The sequence below is a fragment of the Muscardinus avellanarius genome (assembly GCF_963383645.1).
Source record: "Muscardinus avellanarius genome assembly, chromosome: 18".
Classification (NCBI taxonomy): domain Eukaryota; kingdom Metazoa; phylum Chordata; class Mammalia; order Rodentia; family Gliridae; genus Muscardinus; species Muscardinus avellanarius.
In genome coordinates this window covers 46,923,900-46,942,750 of record NC_137804.1, presented here as the reverse complement: position 1 = coordinate 46,942,750, position 18,851 = coordinate 46,923,900, and the positions used below count along the sequence as shown (strand labels likewise).

Sequence of the window (18,851 nt, the reverse complement as noted above, 5' to 3'; positions counted from 1 at the left end):
TGTCTCTGTCTCCAAAATGCTGAAATTACAGCCATGAGCCAAGAGGCCAGCTCAGACAAACCTTGTCCTCCTTTTCCTCTTAGAACAGAACCAAGACACAGCATTGATGGTTCTCCCTGTGTTCAGGAATCCTTAGCCAGCCTCTGCCCTGCCTGCTGACCAAAGCTTTGGGAGCAGTTTCCCCTTTCTCCAGGTTTCCCAGAGGGATTCCCAGAGAAGCTCATCCTGTATGGAGCCATTACTACTCTACTCCATGGATACTTATGAGAGCCGGCCAGGCATCACGTTTTCCTTCAAACATGAACACTTAATTCAGGACCCCTAATTTATTTTCATAGGTTTCAACGTGTTCACTTTGTGTTCCTGGACTTTCTTTCTCTGTAGAGAATGCCCCTTGATCCTTCTTCCTCTCTTCTCTGCCCCTTCTCAGCTATTTTTGTAACTAAATTTACCAAAGTGAAGTCCTTGAATTTTAGAGCTAGTTGTCAAAGGCTTATGTTTCTGAAAGAATACATAAAATGATTGTTTTCACGGGTATTTGGGTATGTGTGTATTTTAATTGAACCCAAGGCCACTCTACCTCTAAGCTACACCCTCAACATTTTTTCTTTATTTTTCCAGGGGCTCTGGAGAACTAGCCTAGGGTCATTCTGCCTGTGAGCAACACCTCAGCCCTTTTCTTTTCATTTTATTTTTCATAAGGGCCTTCTCCAAGTTTCTGAGGCTTTTCTTTTTTGGCATGATGGTACACACTTGTAATCCCAGCTTTTGGGAGGCTGAGTTCACGGATAGCCTCAGCTACTTAGTGAGGCCCTTTGCAACTCACTGAGACCCTGTTCCAAAATAGAGAATAAAAGCTGGGCATGGTGGCACATGCTTGTAATCCCTGTGCTTGGGAGGCAGACAGGAGGATCATGAGGTTCAAAGCCAGTATTGCTGGCTTAAGAGACCCTGTTTCCAAATAAAAATATATATATAAAAAATAGGTCTGAGAAGTAGCCTGGAGGTAGAAGGGTTCCCAGGAACCCCAGTACTCCAAAAATAAAAGAGAGAATAAAAATAGGGCTGAGGGTTTAGCTGGGAAGTAGAATTCCCCTGAGTTACAACCTGGTACTACAATACATATATACATACATACATACATACATACATACATACATACATACTAAAGGGGCCTCAATGGAGTTGTGCTCCCTGGCTCAACCCCATACTGACAATCTGTGTTGGTCAGTGTGGTAAATCAGGCATTAGAGACCCATGCAGACCCCTTGCATAGATGCCAGATCCAATACACTTTCTGTAGAATGTGAAGGGCACTGTGGCTTGTTAAGGCTGTACATGATCTGTGAAAATGCTGTGCCAGACTGACTTGCCAGGTCATGGCAGTGGCCGTGGAAAACCAAGGGGCCTTCCTAAGGGCTTCGTGGGTCTGACACCATGAGCAGGGTCACAGAGGCTCAGACAACTGAGTGTCTCTGTAAGGGGCTTCTGCCACCAGGTGAGGCAGGTTTCACCAGACACATTCATTCCAAAACCCACACTGCTGGATCATGTAGATCAGGCTGGTGGAGCAGAAAAATTTGTTCCCTACTCTCCTCAGTACCTATGGAGCTGAGCTTAATCCACATGATTGTAGATTCACAAGGATGAGAGAGAACCTCTAAATATATTGCTTTGCATTTCTCTCATTGCTGTGCAGGCTCAAAGAGGATTAGACACTTGACAGGTAGAGACAGGAGGATCGCAGGTTGAAGGTAGACACAGGGGTAGATAGACCTTTGCTTTCATCCCCCATACCACAAGATAGATAAATAAAACCACATAAAATAAGAAAGGCTGAGGATGTATCTATGAGGTAGAATGTTCCTGGGGCCATCCACAGTGCAAAAAAAAAAAAACAGATTAAACACACAGAAAATCACACAGTCACAGCCACACATAACACTTGGACACAGAGAAACTTACATAAAAGGTTTGCTGTCCTCTGAGTTCATTAAAAAAGCTTGCCGGATCATGGGTGACTCCATAAGTGTATAGTAAAGAAGGAAAAAGGCTCCCAGCACCACGTCTCCTTCTTTCTGGATATTCGGCTTCAGGTAACTGACACAGACAAAGTTATCATCTTCCCAGGATGTGTGCAAGGGCTGCAGGAGCAGGAAGAAGAGAAACAGAGAGAAGAACATCTCAGGCTCTGCCCGACACAGAGACAGTCTGGCATTCAGGCTGAGCTGTGCAGGTGAGGAGCAGGATGCAGGTGTTATCTGTGCAGGCACAATGGCATCCCCCTGTTGCCAGGTGTCCTGGACTTGTGCAAAGTGTGCAGATGGACTTCCCAGGAACAAAAACAGGGAGAAGGAAAGGGGGCTCCAAGGGTCACGGAGCTGAGACCTGAGCCATCTGGCTATGGTTACAGCAGCTGGGGCGCCCGGTCATTTCATGGCTCTGCTGCCATCCATCCAGGAGCTCAGGGACACACTGCCCGGGGCTCTGCACCTGTCACCTCCATCCTGATGAAAACACTTTGCAAAAACATGTTTGTGCCTTGGCTTCTCAATGCCCATGGTCCAGCAGGGCTCTTGGGACCACAGAAGCCCTGAGTTGCTGAGAGCCCAGAAGTTTAGACTTGGCATCAGTCCACTGCCCTGAGGGAGAGGACAGAGTGAGCAGAAGTTGGTGTTGAAAAGAACTGAAGTTAGAATCTTGCAGTGAGTTATGCACACCCATGATTATCCAGTGATATATGCATACAGTGGAATTTTACCCAGCCATAAAGAATAGTTAGCTTATTTGCAAATAAATGGATGGAACTAGAGTACATTTGCTAAGTGAGATTGACCCATCTAATAAAGACAATGGACATTGGTTTCCTATCTTATATGAGAGAAAGAGAGAAAAGGGACTTCAGCTGAATGAGGAGAGAGATCAGGAGAGTAGTGGAAGGGATTGGGGAAGGAGAAGGGAAGAGGAGTATGGAAGAAGAAGAAAACAGACCACTTAATTCTCTGTCCATTGAAGAAGGATCCACCACCAGCCTCTCTGACATCTATGGGAGCAGGAAGGGCACTGGGGCTGGGTGTGTAAGGAGGAAGTACACCCAGTGATTTGTGCAGGTATGTAGGGATCACTCTGAATCTCACTATGATGTATAATTACACACCAATAAAAGTAAGCCAAAAAAACAAGATATTTCAAAAATTAGGTGGTGTAGGAGTCAACAAAATGTCCAGTAGCAACATTCCATCACATGGTAGCTTGACCAAAAATGTACAGAGTGAGGTCAGCCGTCACTGAAATCCCCTGTGCTGTTCAGGGAAGGCGTTTGGACCCTGTGCCCAGCGTCGCTCCCAGGGCTGCAGGATCCTCCTGAATGAGGTGGGCTTTGTGGTTTGCTAAGAAGGAGGCTGTGAGCCGGGCATGGTGCTTGTAATCCCAGCATTTGGGAAGCTCCAGTCCTATCCAGCACCACGTCCAACTTAAAAGTGTATTTTTAAATAAGTTTACTTCAAATGCCTTAAGCAAACACTAGAAGGTAATTATTTCTAAAATAAAAACGTAATGCCAGGCGTGGTGGCACATGCTTGTAATCCCCACGCTTGGGAGGCAGAGACAGGAGGATTGCACAGGTTCAAAGCCAACCACGCGTGCTGGCTTAGGAGACCCTGTTTCCAAATAAAAATATAAAATAGGTCTAAGAGTGTAGCCTGGAGGTAGAAGGGCTTCCAGGAACCCCAGTACCACCAAAAAAAACAAAGAAAGAAAATAAAAGCAACCTAGCCAGGTATGGTGGCTCATGCTTGTAATCCCAGCATCTGGAGGCTTAAACAGAAGGATCATGGTTCACAGACAACCTCAGCTCCTTAGTGAGGCCCTTTGAAACTCAGTGAGACCCAGTTTAAAATTAAAGAATAAAAATTAGTATTGGGGATATCACTCAGAGGTAGATGCCTCTGGATTCCATCCCCAGTACCGCAAAAAAAAAAAAAAAGAAAGAAAAGAAACCTGATAGATAATCTCTCTGAATTACTTCAGAATCTTATACTGCTATATGAGTCTTACCAATAACAGTTAAATGAACACTTTGAGGTGAGAGTAGACAAATTACTGCCTATTTCTATGAAAAAATTTAATTGAAGCACAGACATGCCCAGTAATAGCCTACAGTTCATGACTGCATTCATGCTGTAAATGTAGACATTACCTGTGGTAGATCATACCTAACTCAAAATTCTTATGACCTGCCACTTCACAGAAAAGGACTTGCAAAACCATGCTTTCAGTTGTAAGTGGAACAGATACAGTCTACTTTTTTAATTTTTTCTTGAAATATTTCCTATTCAAAAAGTTTATATCTTTTTTTATTTTTTATTGGTGCAACTTGTATTCATACATCATAGTGGGATAAAAAAAAACTTTTGTAGACATACATGCACACATCGCCCAATTAGCCCCAACCCGATCCCCACCCCGTTCCCTCCCCATACCTCCTTCCCATGCTTAGCTTAGTGGTTGACATCTAGTATTATAACAATTTATTAAAATAAAATAAAAATCCAAAATTAAAAATGATAATCTCACATAAGAGTTTCATTTGTCTGATACCAGGCTTTGATGACTTAAAGATAACACCTCAATATTTCTTTTTGCTTTCTTTCTTAACAGAGAATATTTTTTCTTTTTTTAGGTGAAACTATCATATACTTATTTATTTATTTTTCAGAAAAAATCTATCCTAATATAGAATATGGACTCTAGATACCCAAAACGATCTCGAAAAAGAACAAAGCTAGGAGATGTATATTTTCTGATTTCAAACCATATAAAGCTACAATAATTGAAACAGTCATAAAGGCAGTACTGTCATAAAGGCAGATATATAAGCCATTGGAGTTAAATAAAAGCCTAGAGATGAATCCTTCCATATATTGTCAAGTTATTTTTGACAAGGTTTCCACGAACATTTGGTGGAGGAAATAATAATCTTTTAACTAAATATTGTTGTAAAATAATAATTACATGAAAAAGAATAAAACTGGACCCTTACCTAACACCATATACAAATATTAACTCGGACTTCCGGGAAGATGGTGACGGAGGAAAGCGGCACTTACAAGTCCCACTAACAATCTATCTCTATTACCACAAAACCAGCACTTTTCAGAGCCAGAAAACGCCACCAGCAAAGAAATAAAAACTGTAAATACAAGGGACAGAGAAAAAGAGGGCTAGAAAAAGGAAACACCAGAAAAACCAGCCCGAAGTGCGGCGGCCGTCGCAGTGCGGAGCAGCCAGTGCCACGGCACGAAGCGGCTGGAGCGACCAGAGCCGCTGCCCGGAGCAGCCGAAGTGGCCAGAGTGTCCAGAGCCACGACGCGGAGCAGCAGAGCCGTATCGCGAAATGGCCGGAGCGGCCAGAGCTGCGGTGCAGAGCAGCCAGAGCAGCCGGAGCAGCCTACATCTTCCCTAGCAGCACCAGGCTCCAGAGAGGAGGGAAACTCAGAATGGAGCTCAAATCCAGACAGGAGGTACACAGGCCTCGCGGCCTAGGATGTAGCAGCAGCGCCTTACTGCTGGTGGCAGTGGTGAGTTCAATGGATGGCTCTAGACCAACAAACTCAACCAGCCACCAGGCACCAAAGAGGAGGGGTGGACAGCGAACTGAGGTGAGCAGCTGCTGAACAGCCGGGCGGCAGTCAGCAGTTTTTTTGGCACAAGGAGCGTCTAAAACTCCCAAGGGCCGGGATCAGCACACCCTGCATGGACTCAGCAGAGCTCAAAACCAGAGAAGAACTACGCCAAACTCACAGCTGAAGATGTGACAGCAGTGCCTTACTGCCAGCAGCAGCGGCGAGATCACCAGACGGCTGAAGACCAACGCACTCAATCAGCCACCAGACTCCAGAGAGGAGGGGTGGACAGCGAGCCGAGGTGAACAGTTGCTGAACAGCCGGGCGGCAGTCAGCAGTTTTTTCTGCCCAGGGAACATCTAAAGCTCCCAAGGGCCAGGCACAGCACACGTGGCAGGGACTCAGAGCGGAGCTCAAAACCAGAGAAGAAATACGCCAGCATCACGGCCGAGGGCATGGGAGTGGTGTTATATTGCCAGTGGCAGCAGCAGCGAATCCACCGAGTTCACTATAGATCCATCAGCGCACTCAACAACCGTGAGTCAAATTGCAGCCCTAGGGGAGAAATCCCAGTACTGCACTCCCAGGGACTTGTGCAAATAGTCTCCCTGGGTCAGAGATTTAAGAAGTGCAACCCAGTGGGGGAGTGGCGGTGGCAGAGATATCACACCATAGTCACAACTCCCCACTGGGGAATGCCCAACGTGGCACCCCCCACAGTCTAAGCAGGCTCGATTGACTCCCTGGGTCTGAGACTTTGTGATACAACCCAGTAAAGGAGTAGTGGTAACTGAGATACCACAGACTCGAGATCCAGAGCACCCTAAATGAAGCCATAGTGACCCAGGGAAGAACCCAAAGAAGGCACAAACGTCCAAAATCATGGGAAAGAGAAATAACAATGGAGCAGTGAATGCCCACAACCCCACATCAGAATCTGATAACACAGAAATCCAGAGATCTCTAGAAGATCAAATCAGGAAAATAACTTTAGAAATAATAGAGGACTTTCGAAAAGAATTCAGAGAGAGTCAAAAAGAGATAAAGGATGCAATCATTGAAATAAAGGCCTCAATTCAAAGTATAAACAACAGATTAGACCACATGGAGAATAGAATCTCGCTTCTTGAAGATGATCATTCCAAAAATGAACGCATAGTTTCTAATTTAGAAAAAAAAAAAAAAACCCGACAGCAGGAATCTGACATTGAAGAAATATGGGCCCATTTTAAGAGAGCTAACCTAAGAATCATTGGAATAGAGGAGGGAAAAGAAGGTGAAACCAAAGGGATCAATAATCTCCTTAAGGAAGTAATAGCAGAAATTTTTCCAAACATAGAAAAAGAGGTCGATACACAGGTCCAGGAAACTTACAGAACTCCCTTTAAACAGGATCAGAGAAGAGGTTCCCCATGCCACATAATTGTCAAAATGACTAAAATGGAAGCCAAGGAGAGAATCTTAAAGGCAACAAAAACAAAAGACCAAGTGACATTCAGAGGCAAACCAATTAGAATCACTCCAGACTTCCCAAACCAAGTCATGAGGGCCAGAAGGGCTTGGAGTAACATATTCCAAACTCTGAAAGAAAAACAACTTCCAGCCAAAAATTTCCTACCCAGCAAAACTATCCATCAAATTAGATGGGGAAATAAGAAGTTTCCATGACAAACAGAAACTGAAGGAATTTATGTCTTCAAAACCAGCGCTAGAGAAAATACTCAAGGAGATTAACTACAAAGAGGAAATGGGTAATACACACCAGAACCAAAGAAACAAGATTTCTCATCCAGCAGACAAGTAAGCAAAGAAGAATAAACAGTATCTCAAACAGAAACAAGATCTTAACATGTTGGGAATTTAAAATTATCTCTCTATAATCACACTGAATGTAAACGGCCTCAACTCCCCAATAAAAAGACATAAAGTGGCAAAATGGATTAAAAGCCAGAATCCATCCATCTGCTGCTTACAAGAAACACACCTTACAAGTAAAGATAGGAACAAACTAAAGGTAAAGGGCTGGAGCAAGGTAATCCATGCTAATGGTACTCGAAGACAAGCAGGAGTAGCAACTATGATATCAGACAAGTTAGACTTCAAACCCAAACTTATTAGAAGAGACAAAGAAGGTCACATTTTACTGATAGAAGGAATAGTCCAGCAAGAAGAAATAACAATAATCAACATCTATTCCCCAAACATAGGGGCAGCTACCTTCATAAATCAAACTCTTTGTGACATGAAGTCACACATAAATCCCAACACAATAATACTGGGAGACTGCAACACACATCTCACAATACTAGACCGATCTTCCAGACAAAGGGTCAGTTAAGATGTCTCAGAACTAAAGAACACCATTAACCAAATGGACACATGCAGAATATTTCACCCAACTACAGTGGTGTTTACATTTTTCTTAGCTGCTCACGGAAACTTCTCCAAATAGATCACATCCTGGGACACAAAGGAGCACTAGCAAATTCAAAAAATGTTACATACTTCCCTGTGTCATTTCAGACAATAATGGAATGAAACTAGAAATCAACTATAAGAAGACCCAGAGAAACAACATAAACATGTGGAGACTGAACACCACACTTCTGAATGAAGAATGGGTCATAGAAGATGTAAGAGGTGAAATCAAGAAGTTTCTAGAAACAAATGAAAATAAAGATACAACATATCAAAATCTCTGGGACACTTTGAAGGCAGTATTAAGAGGAAAATTTATAGCACTGAGTACTCACATAAGAAAAACAGAAAATCTTCAAATAAATAGCCTAACGACACACCTCAAAGTCCTTTCAAAGCAGGAACAATCAAACCCCAAAGCCAGCAGAAGACAGGAAATTATTAAAATTAGAGCAGAAATTTACAAAATAGAGAATAAAAAAACAGTACAGATAATCAACAAAACCAAAAGCTGGTTTCTTGAAAAAATTAACAAGATTGATAAACCACTAGCCAACCTAACTAAAAAAAAGAGAGAATCAACCCAAATTATGAAGATAAGAGATGAAAAAGGAGACATTACTACTGACAGTGTAGAAATCCAGAGGATTATCAGAAACTACTTTGAAAAACTATACTCCGAAAATAGACTTCCGGGAAGATGGCGACCGAGAAAAGCGGGGCTTAAGAGCCCCGCTAACAACAAACCTCCATTACCACAAAATCAGCGCCTTTCATAGCCAGAAAACACCATCACCAGTGAAACAAAAAATCACCAGGCTCCAGAGAGAAAGCGGACTGAGAACAGAGCCACAGAGGAGATACACCGGCCTCGCGCCCGAGGACGCGGCAGACGCGGCAGCAGCGCCATACTGCTGGAGGAACCGGCGAATTCACAGGACGGCTACAGCAAGCCGAGGTGAGCCACTGCGGAACAGCTAGGCGGGATTTCTCCGCGCAGAGAGCATCTAAAGCTCCCAGTGGCCGAGCTCAGCACACGCTGCAGGGATTCAGAGTAGAAATCAAAATCAAGAAGAAAAACGCCAGCCCCATAGCCGAGGGCGTAGCAGCGGCGCCATATTGCTACCGGCGGCAGCAGAGGCGAATTCAGCGAGGCCAGTACAGCTACATCTGCGTACTCAAGAACAGTGAGTCAAATTGCGGGCCCCAGACGAGAAGTCCCAGTACTGTACTCCCTGGGACTTGACCCAGTGGGGGAGGGGCGGTGGCAGAGATATCACACCATAGGAGAACGTGCAACCTGGCACCCCCCACAGTCTAAAGCAGCCTCTATCGACTCTCTGGGTCGAAGACTCTGTGATAAAACCCAGTAAAGGAGTAGTGGGGTCCGAGATACTACTGACTCGAGATCCAGAACACCTTAAGGGAAGTCATAGTGACCCAAGGGAAGAACCCAGAGAAGGCACAAACTTCCAAAATCATGGGAAAGAGGAATAATACTGGAGCAATGAATGCCCACAACCCCACAACATCAGAACCCGATAAAACAGAAAATCAGAGATTTCTAGAAGATCAAATCAGGAAAATAACTGTAGAAATAATAGAGGTGCTTCGAAAAGAACTCAGAGAGAGCCAAAAAGAGATAAAGGATGCAATTAATGAAGTAAAGGCCTCAATTCAAAGCACAAACAACCGATTAGAACACATGGAGAACAGAATCTCACTCTTAGAAGATGAGCAATCCAAAAATGAACTCATAGTTTCTAATCTAGAAAAAAATATCCAACAGCAGGAATCTGATATTGAAGAAATATGGGCCCATTTTAAGAGAGCTAACCTAAGAATAATTGGAATAGAGGAGGGAAAAGAAAGTGAAACCAAAGGGATCAACAATCTCTTCAAAGAAGTAATAGCAGAAAATTTTCCAGACATAGAGCAAGAGGTTGATACAAAGGTCCAGGAAACTTATAGAACTCCCTTTAGACAGGATCGGAGAAGAGGATCTCCACGCCACATAATTGTCAAAATGACCAATGTGGAAGCCAAGCAGAGAATCTTAAAGGCAACAAAAACAAAGGGCCAAGTGACATTCAGAGGCAAACCAATTAGAATCAGTCCAGACTTCCCAAACCAAGTCATGAGAGCCAGAAGGGCTTGGAGTAACATATTCCCAATTTTGAAAGAAAACAACTTCCAGCCAAAAATTTCCTACCCAGCTAAACTTTCTATCAAATTAGATGGAAAAATAAGAAGCTTCCATGACAAACAGAAACTGAAGGAATTTATGTCTTCAAAACCAGCGCTACAGAAAATACTCAAAGAGATTAACTACAAAGAAGAAATAGGTAACACACACCAGAACCAGAGAAACAAGAGTTTCCATCCAACAGACAATTAAGATTGGTTATCTGTGGAGATTCATTATTTATGTTAGTCTGTTACCTATCTCTAAATGGTATTGTTTGCCTTTATTGTTGTTAATTTTTAGGATTTCTAGTTGGAATATTAATATACCTTCAGATATAGCAATTGGAAATATTTTATCCCATTCTATTAGTAACTGTTAACTCTGTTTACATTGTCTTTGGATATACAATTTTTTTTATTTTTTTATTTTTTAGGGAGTCTGTATACTCCTCTGTTGCCTGTGTCATTGAAATCATAACCAAGAAATCACTGTCAATTTCAATGTCGTGAGGTTTTATGACCCAGATTTTCTCCTAAAAGTTTATAGTCTTAAGATTTGTATTTAGGTCTATTATCTATTTTGAGTTAATATTTGTATATGGGATTAGGTAAGGGTCCAATTTTATTCTTTTCCATGTAATTATTATTTTAACAATATTTAGTTAAAAGATTATCATTTCCACCACCAAATGTTCGTGGAAACCTTGTCAAAAATAACTTGACAATATAGGGAAGAATTTAGCTCTAGGCTTTTATTTAACTCCAAGGGTTTATATATCTGCCTTTAGAATAGTACTACACTGTTTCAATTATTGTAGCTTTATATGGTTTGAAATCAGAAAATATATATCTTCTAGCTTTGTTCTTTTTCAAGATCATTTTGGGTACCTAGAGTCTATATTCCATATTAGGATAGATTTTTTTCTGAAAAATAAATATATAAATATATGATATTTTCACCTAAAAAATAGAAAAAAATATTCTCTGGTAAGAAAGAAAGCAAAAAGAAATATTGAAATGTTACATTGTCTTTGGATATACAATATTTTTTATTTTTTTAGGGAGTTTGTATACTCTTCTGTTGCCTGTGCCATTGAAATCATATCCAAGAAATCACTGCCAATTTCAATGTTGTGAGGTTTTATGACCCAGATTTTCTTCTAAAAGTGTATAGTCTTAACATTTATATTTAGGTCTTTTATCTATTTTGAGTTAATATTTGTATATGGGATTAGGTAAGGGTCCAATTTTATTCTTTTCCATGTAATTATTATTTTTCAACAATATTTAGTTAAAAGATTATTATTTCCACCACCAAATGTTCATGGAAACCTTGTCAAAAATAACTTGACAATATAGGGAAGAATTTAGCTCTAGGCTTTTATTTAACTCCAATGGTTTATATATCTGCCTTTAGAACAGTACTACACTGTTTCAATTATTGTAGCTTTATATGGTTTGAAATCAGAAAATATATATCTTCTAGCTTTGTTCTTTTTCAAGATCGTTTTGGGTATCTAGAGTCCATATTCCATATTAGGATAGATTTTTTTCTGAAAATTAAATATATAAATATAGGATAGTTTCACCTAAAAAAAATAGAAAAGAAATATTCTCTGGTAAGAAAGAAAGCAAAAAGAAATATTGAAATGTTATCTTTAAGTCATCAAAAGCTTGGTATCAGACAAATGAAACTGTTATGTGAAATTATCATTTTTAATTTTGGATAAATTGCTATAATACTAGATGTCAACCACTAAGCCAAGCATGGGAAGGAGGGATGGGGAGGGAACGGGGTGGGGATCAGGTGGGGGCTGACTGGGCGATGTGTGCATGTATGTCTACAAAAATTTGTATCCCACTGTGATATATGAATACAGTGCACCAATAAAAATAAATAAATAAATTAAAAAAAAAAAAAAAAAAAAAAAAAAAAATAAATAAATAAATAAATAAATAAATAAATAAATAAATAAATAAAGTGTTAGAAAAGGAAAATTCTCTAGGACATTCTCTGCAAGTTAAAAAAAAAAAAAAAAAAAAAAAAAAAAAAAAAAAAAAAAAAAAGAAAAACTATACTCCAACAAAATGGAAAATCTGGAGGAAATCGACAACTTCCTAGATAAATACAACCTTCCTAAACTGAGTCAAGGAGATATAGAACCCTTAAACCAACCAATAACAATCAAAGGGATTGAAACAGAAATAAAGAGCTTACCATCAACGAAAAGCCCAGGACCAGATGGTTTCCCAAGTGAATTCTATAAAACCTTTATAGAAGAGCTAACTCCAATACTACTCAAACTATTTCAGGAAACAGAAAAAACCGGGACTCTCCCAAATACATTCTATGAAGCCAACATCACACTAATACCAAAACCAAATAAAGACAGTTCAAGGAAGGAAAACTACAGGCCTATATCTCTGATGAACTTGGATGCAAAACTATTAAACAAAATACTAGCAACACGCATTCAAAACCACATCAAAAAATCATACACCATGACCAGATAGGGTTCATCCCAGGGATGCAAGGCTGGTTCAATATACAAAAATCAATCCATGTAATTCGCTATATAAACAGAATCAAAGACAAAAATCACATGATCATCTCAATAGACACTGAAAAAGCATTTGATAAAATTCAACATCCATTTATGATAAAAAAAAAAAACACTGCAGAGAATTGGAATAGAAGGAACATATCTCAACATTATTAAGGCAATCTACAATAAGCCCACTGCCAGCATCATATTAAATGGGGAAAAACTTCAAGAATTCCCCCTAAAAACTGGAACGAGACAAGGATGTCCACTATCACCACTTCTCTTCAATATAGTACTAGAGACTCTAGCCAGAGCAATAAGGCAAGAAAAGGAAATCAAAAGACTACAAATAGGAAAAGAAGAACTCAAGCTTTCACTATTGCAGATGACATGATACTATATTTAGAAAACCCAACAAACTCAACCAAAAGGCTTATAGAACTAATCAACAAATTCAGCAAAGTATCTGGATACAAAACCCAATTGATTTTTCACAAGGGGGCCAAAAACATACCCTGGAAAAAAGATAGCCTCTTCAACAAATGGTGTTGGCAAAACTGGTTAACCATATGCAGAAAATTGATATTAATCCCACTTTTTCACCCTGTACAAAAGTCAACTCACGATGGATCAAAGACTTGGAAATTAAACCAGAGACCTTGAAGCTCCTTGAAGAGGGCATAGGTCCAACACTACAACACATAGGCACAGATAAACATTTCCTCAACAAGACCCCAAAGGCACAGCAAATTAAAAGGAGAATCAATAGCTGGGATTGCATGAAACTGAAGAGCTTCTGTTCAGCAAAGGAAACTATCACGAACCTCAATCGAGAGCCAACAGAATGGGAGAAGATTTTTGCCACCTACCCCTCCGATAGAGGACTAATATCTAGAATATACAGAGAACTCAAGAAACTCAACACTAAGAAAACAAAGCATCCAATAACAAAATGGGCAAATGAACTAAATAGACACTTCACAAAAGAAGAAATTCAAATGGCCAATAAATGCATGAAAAAATGCTCAACATCACTGGCAATCAGAGAGATGCAAATCAAAACTACCCTGAGATTTCACCTAACTCCAACTAGAATGGCAATCATTCAAAACACAAACAACAAAACACAAAGATGCTGGCAAGGATGTGGAGAAGTGGGAACTCTAAGACATTGTTGGTGGGATTGCAAATTAGTGCAACCACTTTGGAAAACAGTATGGAGAATCCTCAGAAGAATGGAAACAAATCTAACATTTGATCCAGCAATACCACTCCTGGGTATCTACCCAAAAGAAAAGAAACCAAACTACCAAACTAATGCATGTGTATCTATGTTCATAGCTGCACAATTCAACATAGCCAAACTATAAAACCAGGCAAGATGTCCATCAACAGATGAATAGATTACAAAACTGTGGGATATGTACACAATGGAATTTTACTCAGCCATCAAAAAACTCAATTACATTATTTTCAGGGAAATGGATGGAACTGGAGGACATTATGCTAAGTGAGATTAGTCAGTCACAAAAAATAAGAAATCAGATGATTTCCCTAATATGTGAGAGTTACAGAGAAATGGGTCATAGGAGGAACTCATTAAAGAGGAAATCCTATAGAGGAGCAAACAAGACAACCTAAAGGAGGAGAAAGGAGGGGGGAGAGGAAAATCTCTAAGACACTTAAACATATCAAAGTCAATCACTAAGCCAAGCAAGGGAGGGAGGGAATGCGGTGGGAATTGGGTAGGGGTTAAATCAGCGATGAGTACATGTTTGTACACACAAGTTTTTTACCCCAATATGTTGTATGAATACAATGCACCAATAAAAAAATTTAAAAGAAAAAAAAAACATAGCAGGTGCTGTAAGATATAGGTAATTTATTTTCTGGATTTGAATGGGCTTAAGGAACGCTGATTACCATAGTCAGCATTATAAGCATGGCCATAGAGAGCAGCTTATTAGGAGAAAGAATCAAGGGGTGATATAGAAGGGATGTGATGACCTCACTGAGCCACAGAGGGACCATCAAGATGCACCACACACTGAAGGCCTCATGACAGGTGTGTCTTCTGTGTAGCTGGAAGCATTCTCCAGTTCAAACATGACCCTGTTGGCTCTGTGTTTCTCTGGGACATCACAGGCAGTCTGTCCTCACAACGACATTGCAGAGGTGCCCACAGCCTTTAACCTAGCAGAAGAAGACCAATCATTAACTATAAACTGCCCCTCAGATAGAGCAGTGTACCCAGTGCCCCCTATATGAGTACCCAAACATTGTGCAGAGCCACTGCTTCCCAAGGTGATGGTCTTCTTGACTTATGTGGACCCATGGGGATGGCTCTGGCCTATACTGCTCTGGCTTCTCTGTGCTCAGAGCTGGGGTTCTTGGGGTCTTTGTGAAGCACAGACACTCTGCCATCGTCAAGGTCAACAACCGTGCTCTCAGCTATGTCCTGCTCGTCTCCCTCACCTTCTGCTTCCTCTGCTCCTTGCTCTTCATTGGCCACCCCAACATGGCCACCTGCATCCTCCAGCAGATTACCTTTGGAGTCGGGTTCACTGTGGCTGTTTCCACTGTCTTGGCCAAAACTGTCACGGTGGTTCTGGCCTTCAAGGCCACTGGTCCTGGGAGGAGGATGAGGCAGCTCCTGGTGTCAGGGGCACCTAATTTCATCATCCCCATCTGCTCCCTGATCCAAGTGATGCTCTGTGCCATCTGGCTGGGAACCTCTCCTCCCTTCATTGACACTGATGCATACTCTGAACATGGCCACATCTTCATCGTGTGCAACAAGGGCTCAGTCACCGCCTTCTACTGTGTCCTGGGATATCTGTGCTCCCTGGCCCTGGGGAGCTTCACGGTGGCTTTCCTGGCCAGGAACCTGCCTGACACCTTCAACCAAGCCAAGTTTCTGACCTTCAGCTCACTGCTGTTCTGCAGTGTCTGGGTCACCTTCCTCCCTGTCTACCACAGAAGCAAGGGGAAGGCCATGGTGGCCGTGGAGGTCTTCTCCATCTTGGCCTCCAGTGCGGGGCTGCTGGGCTGCATCTTTGCCCCCAAGTGCTACATCATTCTCATAAGACATGATAAAAATCCTCTGAAAGGTCTGAAGGACAAAAGTTCTTGGAGAAATAGACATTCTGAAGTCTTCTCTCATAAATCTCCCTCTCATTTTTAAAGGTTGAGATCAATAGCTATCCTGATTTTGAGTTTAATTATTGTTTGTCTTCCAAGTGCTACATAATTCTCCTAAGACCTGATGAGAACTCTCTGAAAGGGCTGAAAGACAGGAGTAGTTCTAAAAGAAATAGGCATTCTGAGGATTTATTTATTAAATCTACCTCCCATTTTTAAAGATAGAGACAAAAGTCCTCTCCAGTTATGAATTTCTATATTATGATCTCCTACTACTACTACTACTACTACTACTACTACTACTACTTGTCAGCTTCTTCCTCCTCCTTCTCCACTTCCTTTCTTCTACTTTGTTACTAGGCATTGAATCCAGGGGCATTCTACCTCTGAGCCACACCACCAAATTTGTTTCTTTTTTTTTTTTTTTGAGGGTCTTTTTTATTTTTATTGGTGCATTGTAGTCATACATTTTAATGGAGCACAAGATGGTAGAAGCATACATGCACACATCATCCATTTAACCCTTAACAAATTCCCACCACATTCCCTCTCACCTGCCTCCTTCTCATGTTTGGCTTAGTGATTGACTTTGATATGTCTGTGAATGTACATCATGTACATTAGGGAATTTTCCTTCCGCCCCATTCCCCTCAGTTGGATCAAGTTATTTGATCATCTATGGTTTCTCCTTCTTCGCCTAGAATTCCCATCATGACCCTTTTTCTCCCTAGCTTACACATAATAGAGAGAGCATCCAATTTCTTATTTTTTGTGACTGACTAATCTCACTTAGCATCATGTTCTCCAGTTCCATCCATCGAGTTCCATCCATTTTCCTGCAAATGACATAATTTTGTTCCTTATGGTACATTAAAATTCCATTGTGTATATATTCCATAGTTTTGTCATCCATTCAGCTGTTGATAGACATCTTGGCTTGTTCCATAGTTTGGTTCCAACGTTCCATAATTCACAATTGTGAATTGTACAGCCTTTAAGTCAGAGTTTCCCATTGGTGTGTTCTTATCAGTGTTACCAAGACAGCAGGGCTAGCAACTCACTTTAGGCAGGTGGTATTATCTTGTTGCTAGTCAGTGTCCTTGTTAAGTGGAAATATATTTTTTCTACCTCTGCTGTATCCATTGCCCATTAAGTGGTGGCACTTTGAAGTAACATGTTGAGCTTACATCCTGGATATCAAGGCCAGGTCACAGAGAAAAAGAGAAAAGCAGAGGCACCGGTTATAACTTGCATCTTGCATGTCAAGGATGGATCATGGAGGGAAAAGAAGAAACAGACCCTAATCACAGCCAATGTAACAGTATTTAATCTCTCAGAGGAGAGCACAAGGATCCTGCTATCTCTACAGCTTTTAAGACGTGCCAGGCAGAACTTCTTGTTCTCTTAGGGCTTTTAGTTTTACTGGGTATTGAACTCAGGGGCATTCTACCTCCAGGCTACAACCCCAACCCTCCTTTGTTTTGTTTGTGTGTGTGTGTGTGTGTGTGTGTGTGTGTGTGTGTGTGTGTAGGTGTCTTTGAAACCAGTTCAGCTATGTTGCTGAAGGTCTTTCTGAGGTGGCAAGGCTGGCCCAGAACCTGTGACCATTCTATCTCAGCCTCCCCAGTACTACAATTCTAGGAATGTACCATCATGCCAGGCTGACCTTCATTTATTTCTTAGTACATCGGAATTATACAGTAGGGTGGGTTCCATTGTGACATATTCACACATATATAAAACCACAGTGAGTTAAGTTTCACTCTCCAATACCCTCTACCTCTTCCCCTCCCTTCTTCTATCAGAATGGTCATTCTTCCAGTCTCATGACATCACCTCCACTTTTATTTCTGTAGTTTTTCCTGTAGTTTCCACATAAGAGGGGAAACCTATGACACTTGCCTCTCTGAGTTTGAGTTATTTTGCTTTAAATTATGGTCTCTTATTCTATTTTCCTAAAAATGACAATTCTGTTCTTCTTTAGGGCTGAAGAAAACTCTATTTTGTATCTCTACAATATTTAATGGGTTTTGGGGGGGGTGGGTGGTACTGGGTTCCTGGAAGCCCTTCTCCCTCTGAGCTACACTCCAAGACCTATTTTTATATTTTTTTTATTTGGAAACAGGGTTTCTTAAACCAGTGAGGCTGGTTTCGAACCTGTCTCTGCCTCCCAAGCACAGGGATTACAAGGGCTGCCACCACGCCCGGCAATATTTCCTGTTTTTAAAACAAGATCTTGCTGGGCGTGGTGACACAAGCTTGTAATCCACATGCTTGGGAGGCAGAGACAAGAGATTCATGCAGGTTCAAAGCCAGCCTCGCTGGCTTAAGAGACCCTGTTTCCAAATTTTAAAAAAATATAAAATAAGTCTAGGTGTATAGCCTGAGAAGGGTTCCATCACCAGTACCACCAAAAAAAAAAAAAAGATCTTTTATAAGTGCAGTGCATTTATACATCATAGTGAGGTTCAATGAGGTTCAAACATCCATGCCCAGAGCATGGGGTGGGTTTCCCTCAGCACGTCCCACAATCCCCACACCTCCCAACTCATATAGTGAGATAAATTGGTAGCAGCACCTTCACATATAGCATAGTATTGAATAAGAAAACTGTAGTGAGGGCACACATTTATAAAGCTGATAGAGAAACAGCTGTAGAGGTGTGGAAAGGTGCAAGGACAGAGTGAGGGAGGGAAAGTGGGATCATTGAAGAAGGAAAGAGTTCTAATGAAACTGTAGTGATAGGTGAAGGTGTTACTACCAACATTACCAACTCACCTGGGGAGGGCAGAGGTGGTATGGACTGGAAGCCTAGGGAAACAAACCCAGGGCTTTGTGCAGGTATATTTGCATGGGACTCAAGATGCTGTCTAATTGTAAAGCACTGATAAAATAATTTTTCAAAACAGAAGATTCCTGCCAATAAATAAGAAAG

General features: G+C 41.2%; 2 protein-coding genes across 2 annotated transcripts in view; one reads left to right on the top strand and one right to left on the bottom strand.

Moving 5' to 3' along the window:
* LOC308276714 (vomeronasal type-2 receptor 116-like) overlaps positions 1-14,943 on the bottom strand; it is a gene marked incomplete at both ends in the record, with an annotated part of 33,100 nt that extends 18,157 nt beyond the window's left edge. The window contains 4 exons of the mRNA XM_080715540.1: positions 1,966-2,328; positions 5,240-5,414; positions 5,803-5,861; positions 14,936-14,943. Coding sequence (XP_080571666.1) covers positions 1,966-2,328; positions 5,240-5,414; positions 5,803-5,861; positions 14,936-14,943 — 605 coding nt within the window. The remainder of the gene's footprint in view (positions 1-1,965; positions 2,329-5,239; positions 5,415-5,802; positions 5,862-14,935) is intronic.
* A 155-nt stretch (positions 14,944-15,098) lies between these two features.
* On the top strand, positions 15,099-15,959 carry LOC308276713 (vomeronasal type-2 receptor 116-like; the record flags this gene model as incomplete). Its single annotated transcript, XM_080715539.1, has 1 exon — positions 15,099-15,959. One exon carries the CDS (start codon positions 15,099-15,101, stop codon positions 15,957-15,959), a length of 861 nt encoding a protein of 286 aa, XP_080571665.1.
* Between the last annotated feature and the right edge of the window lie 2,892 nt (positions 15,960-18,851).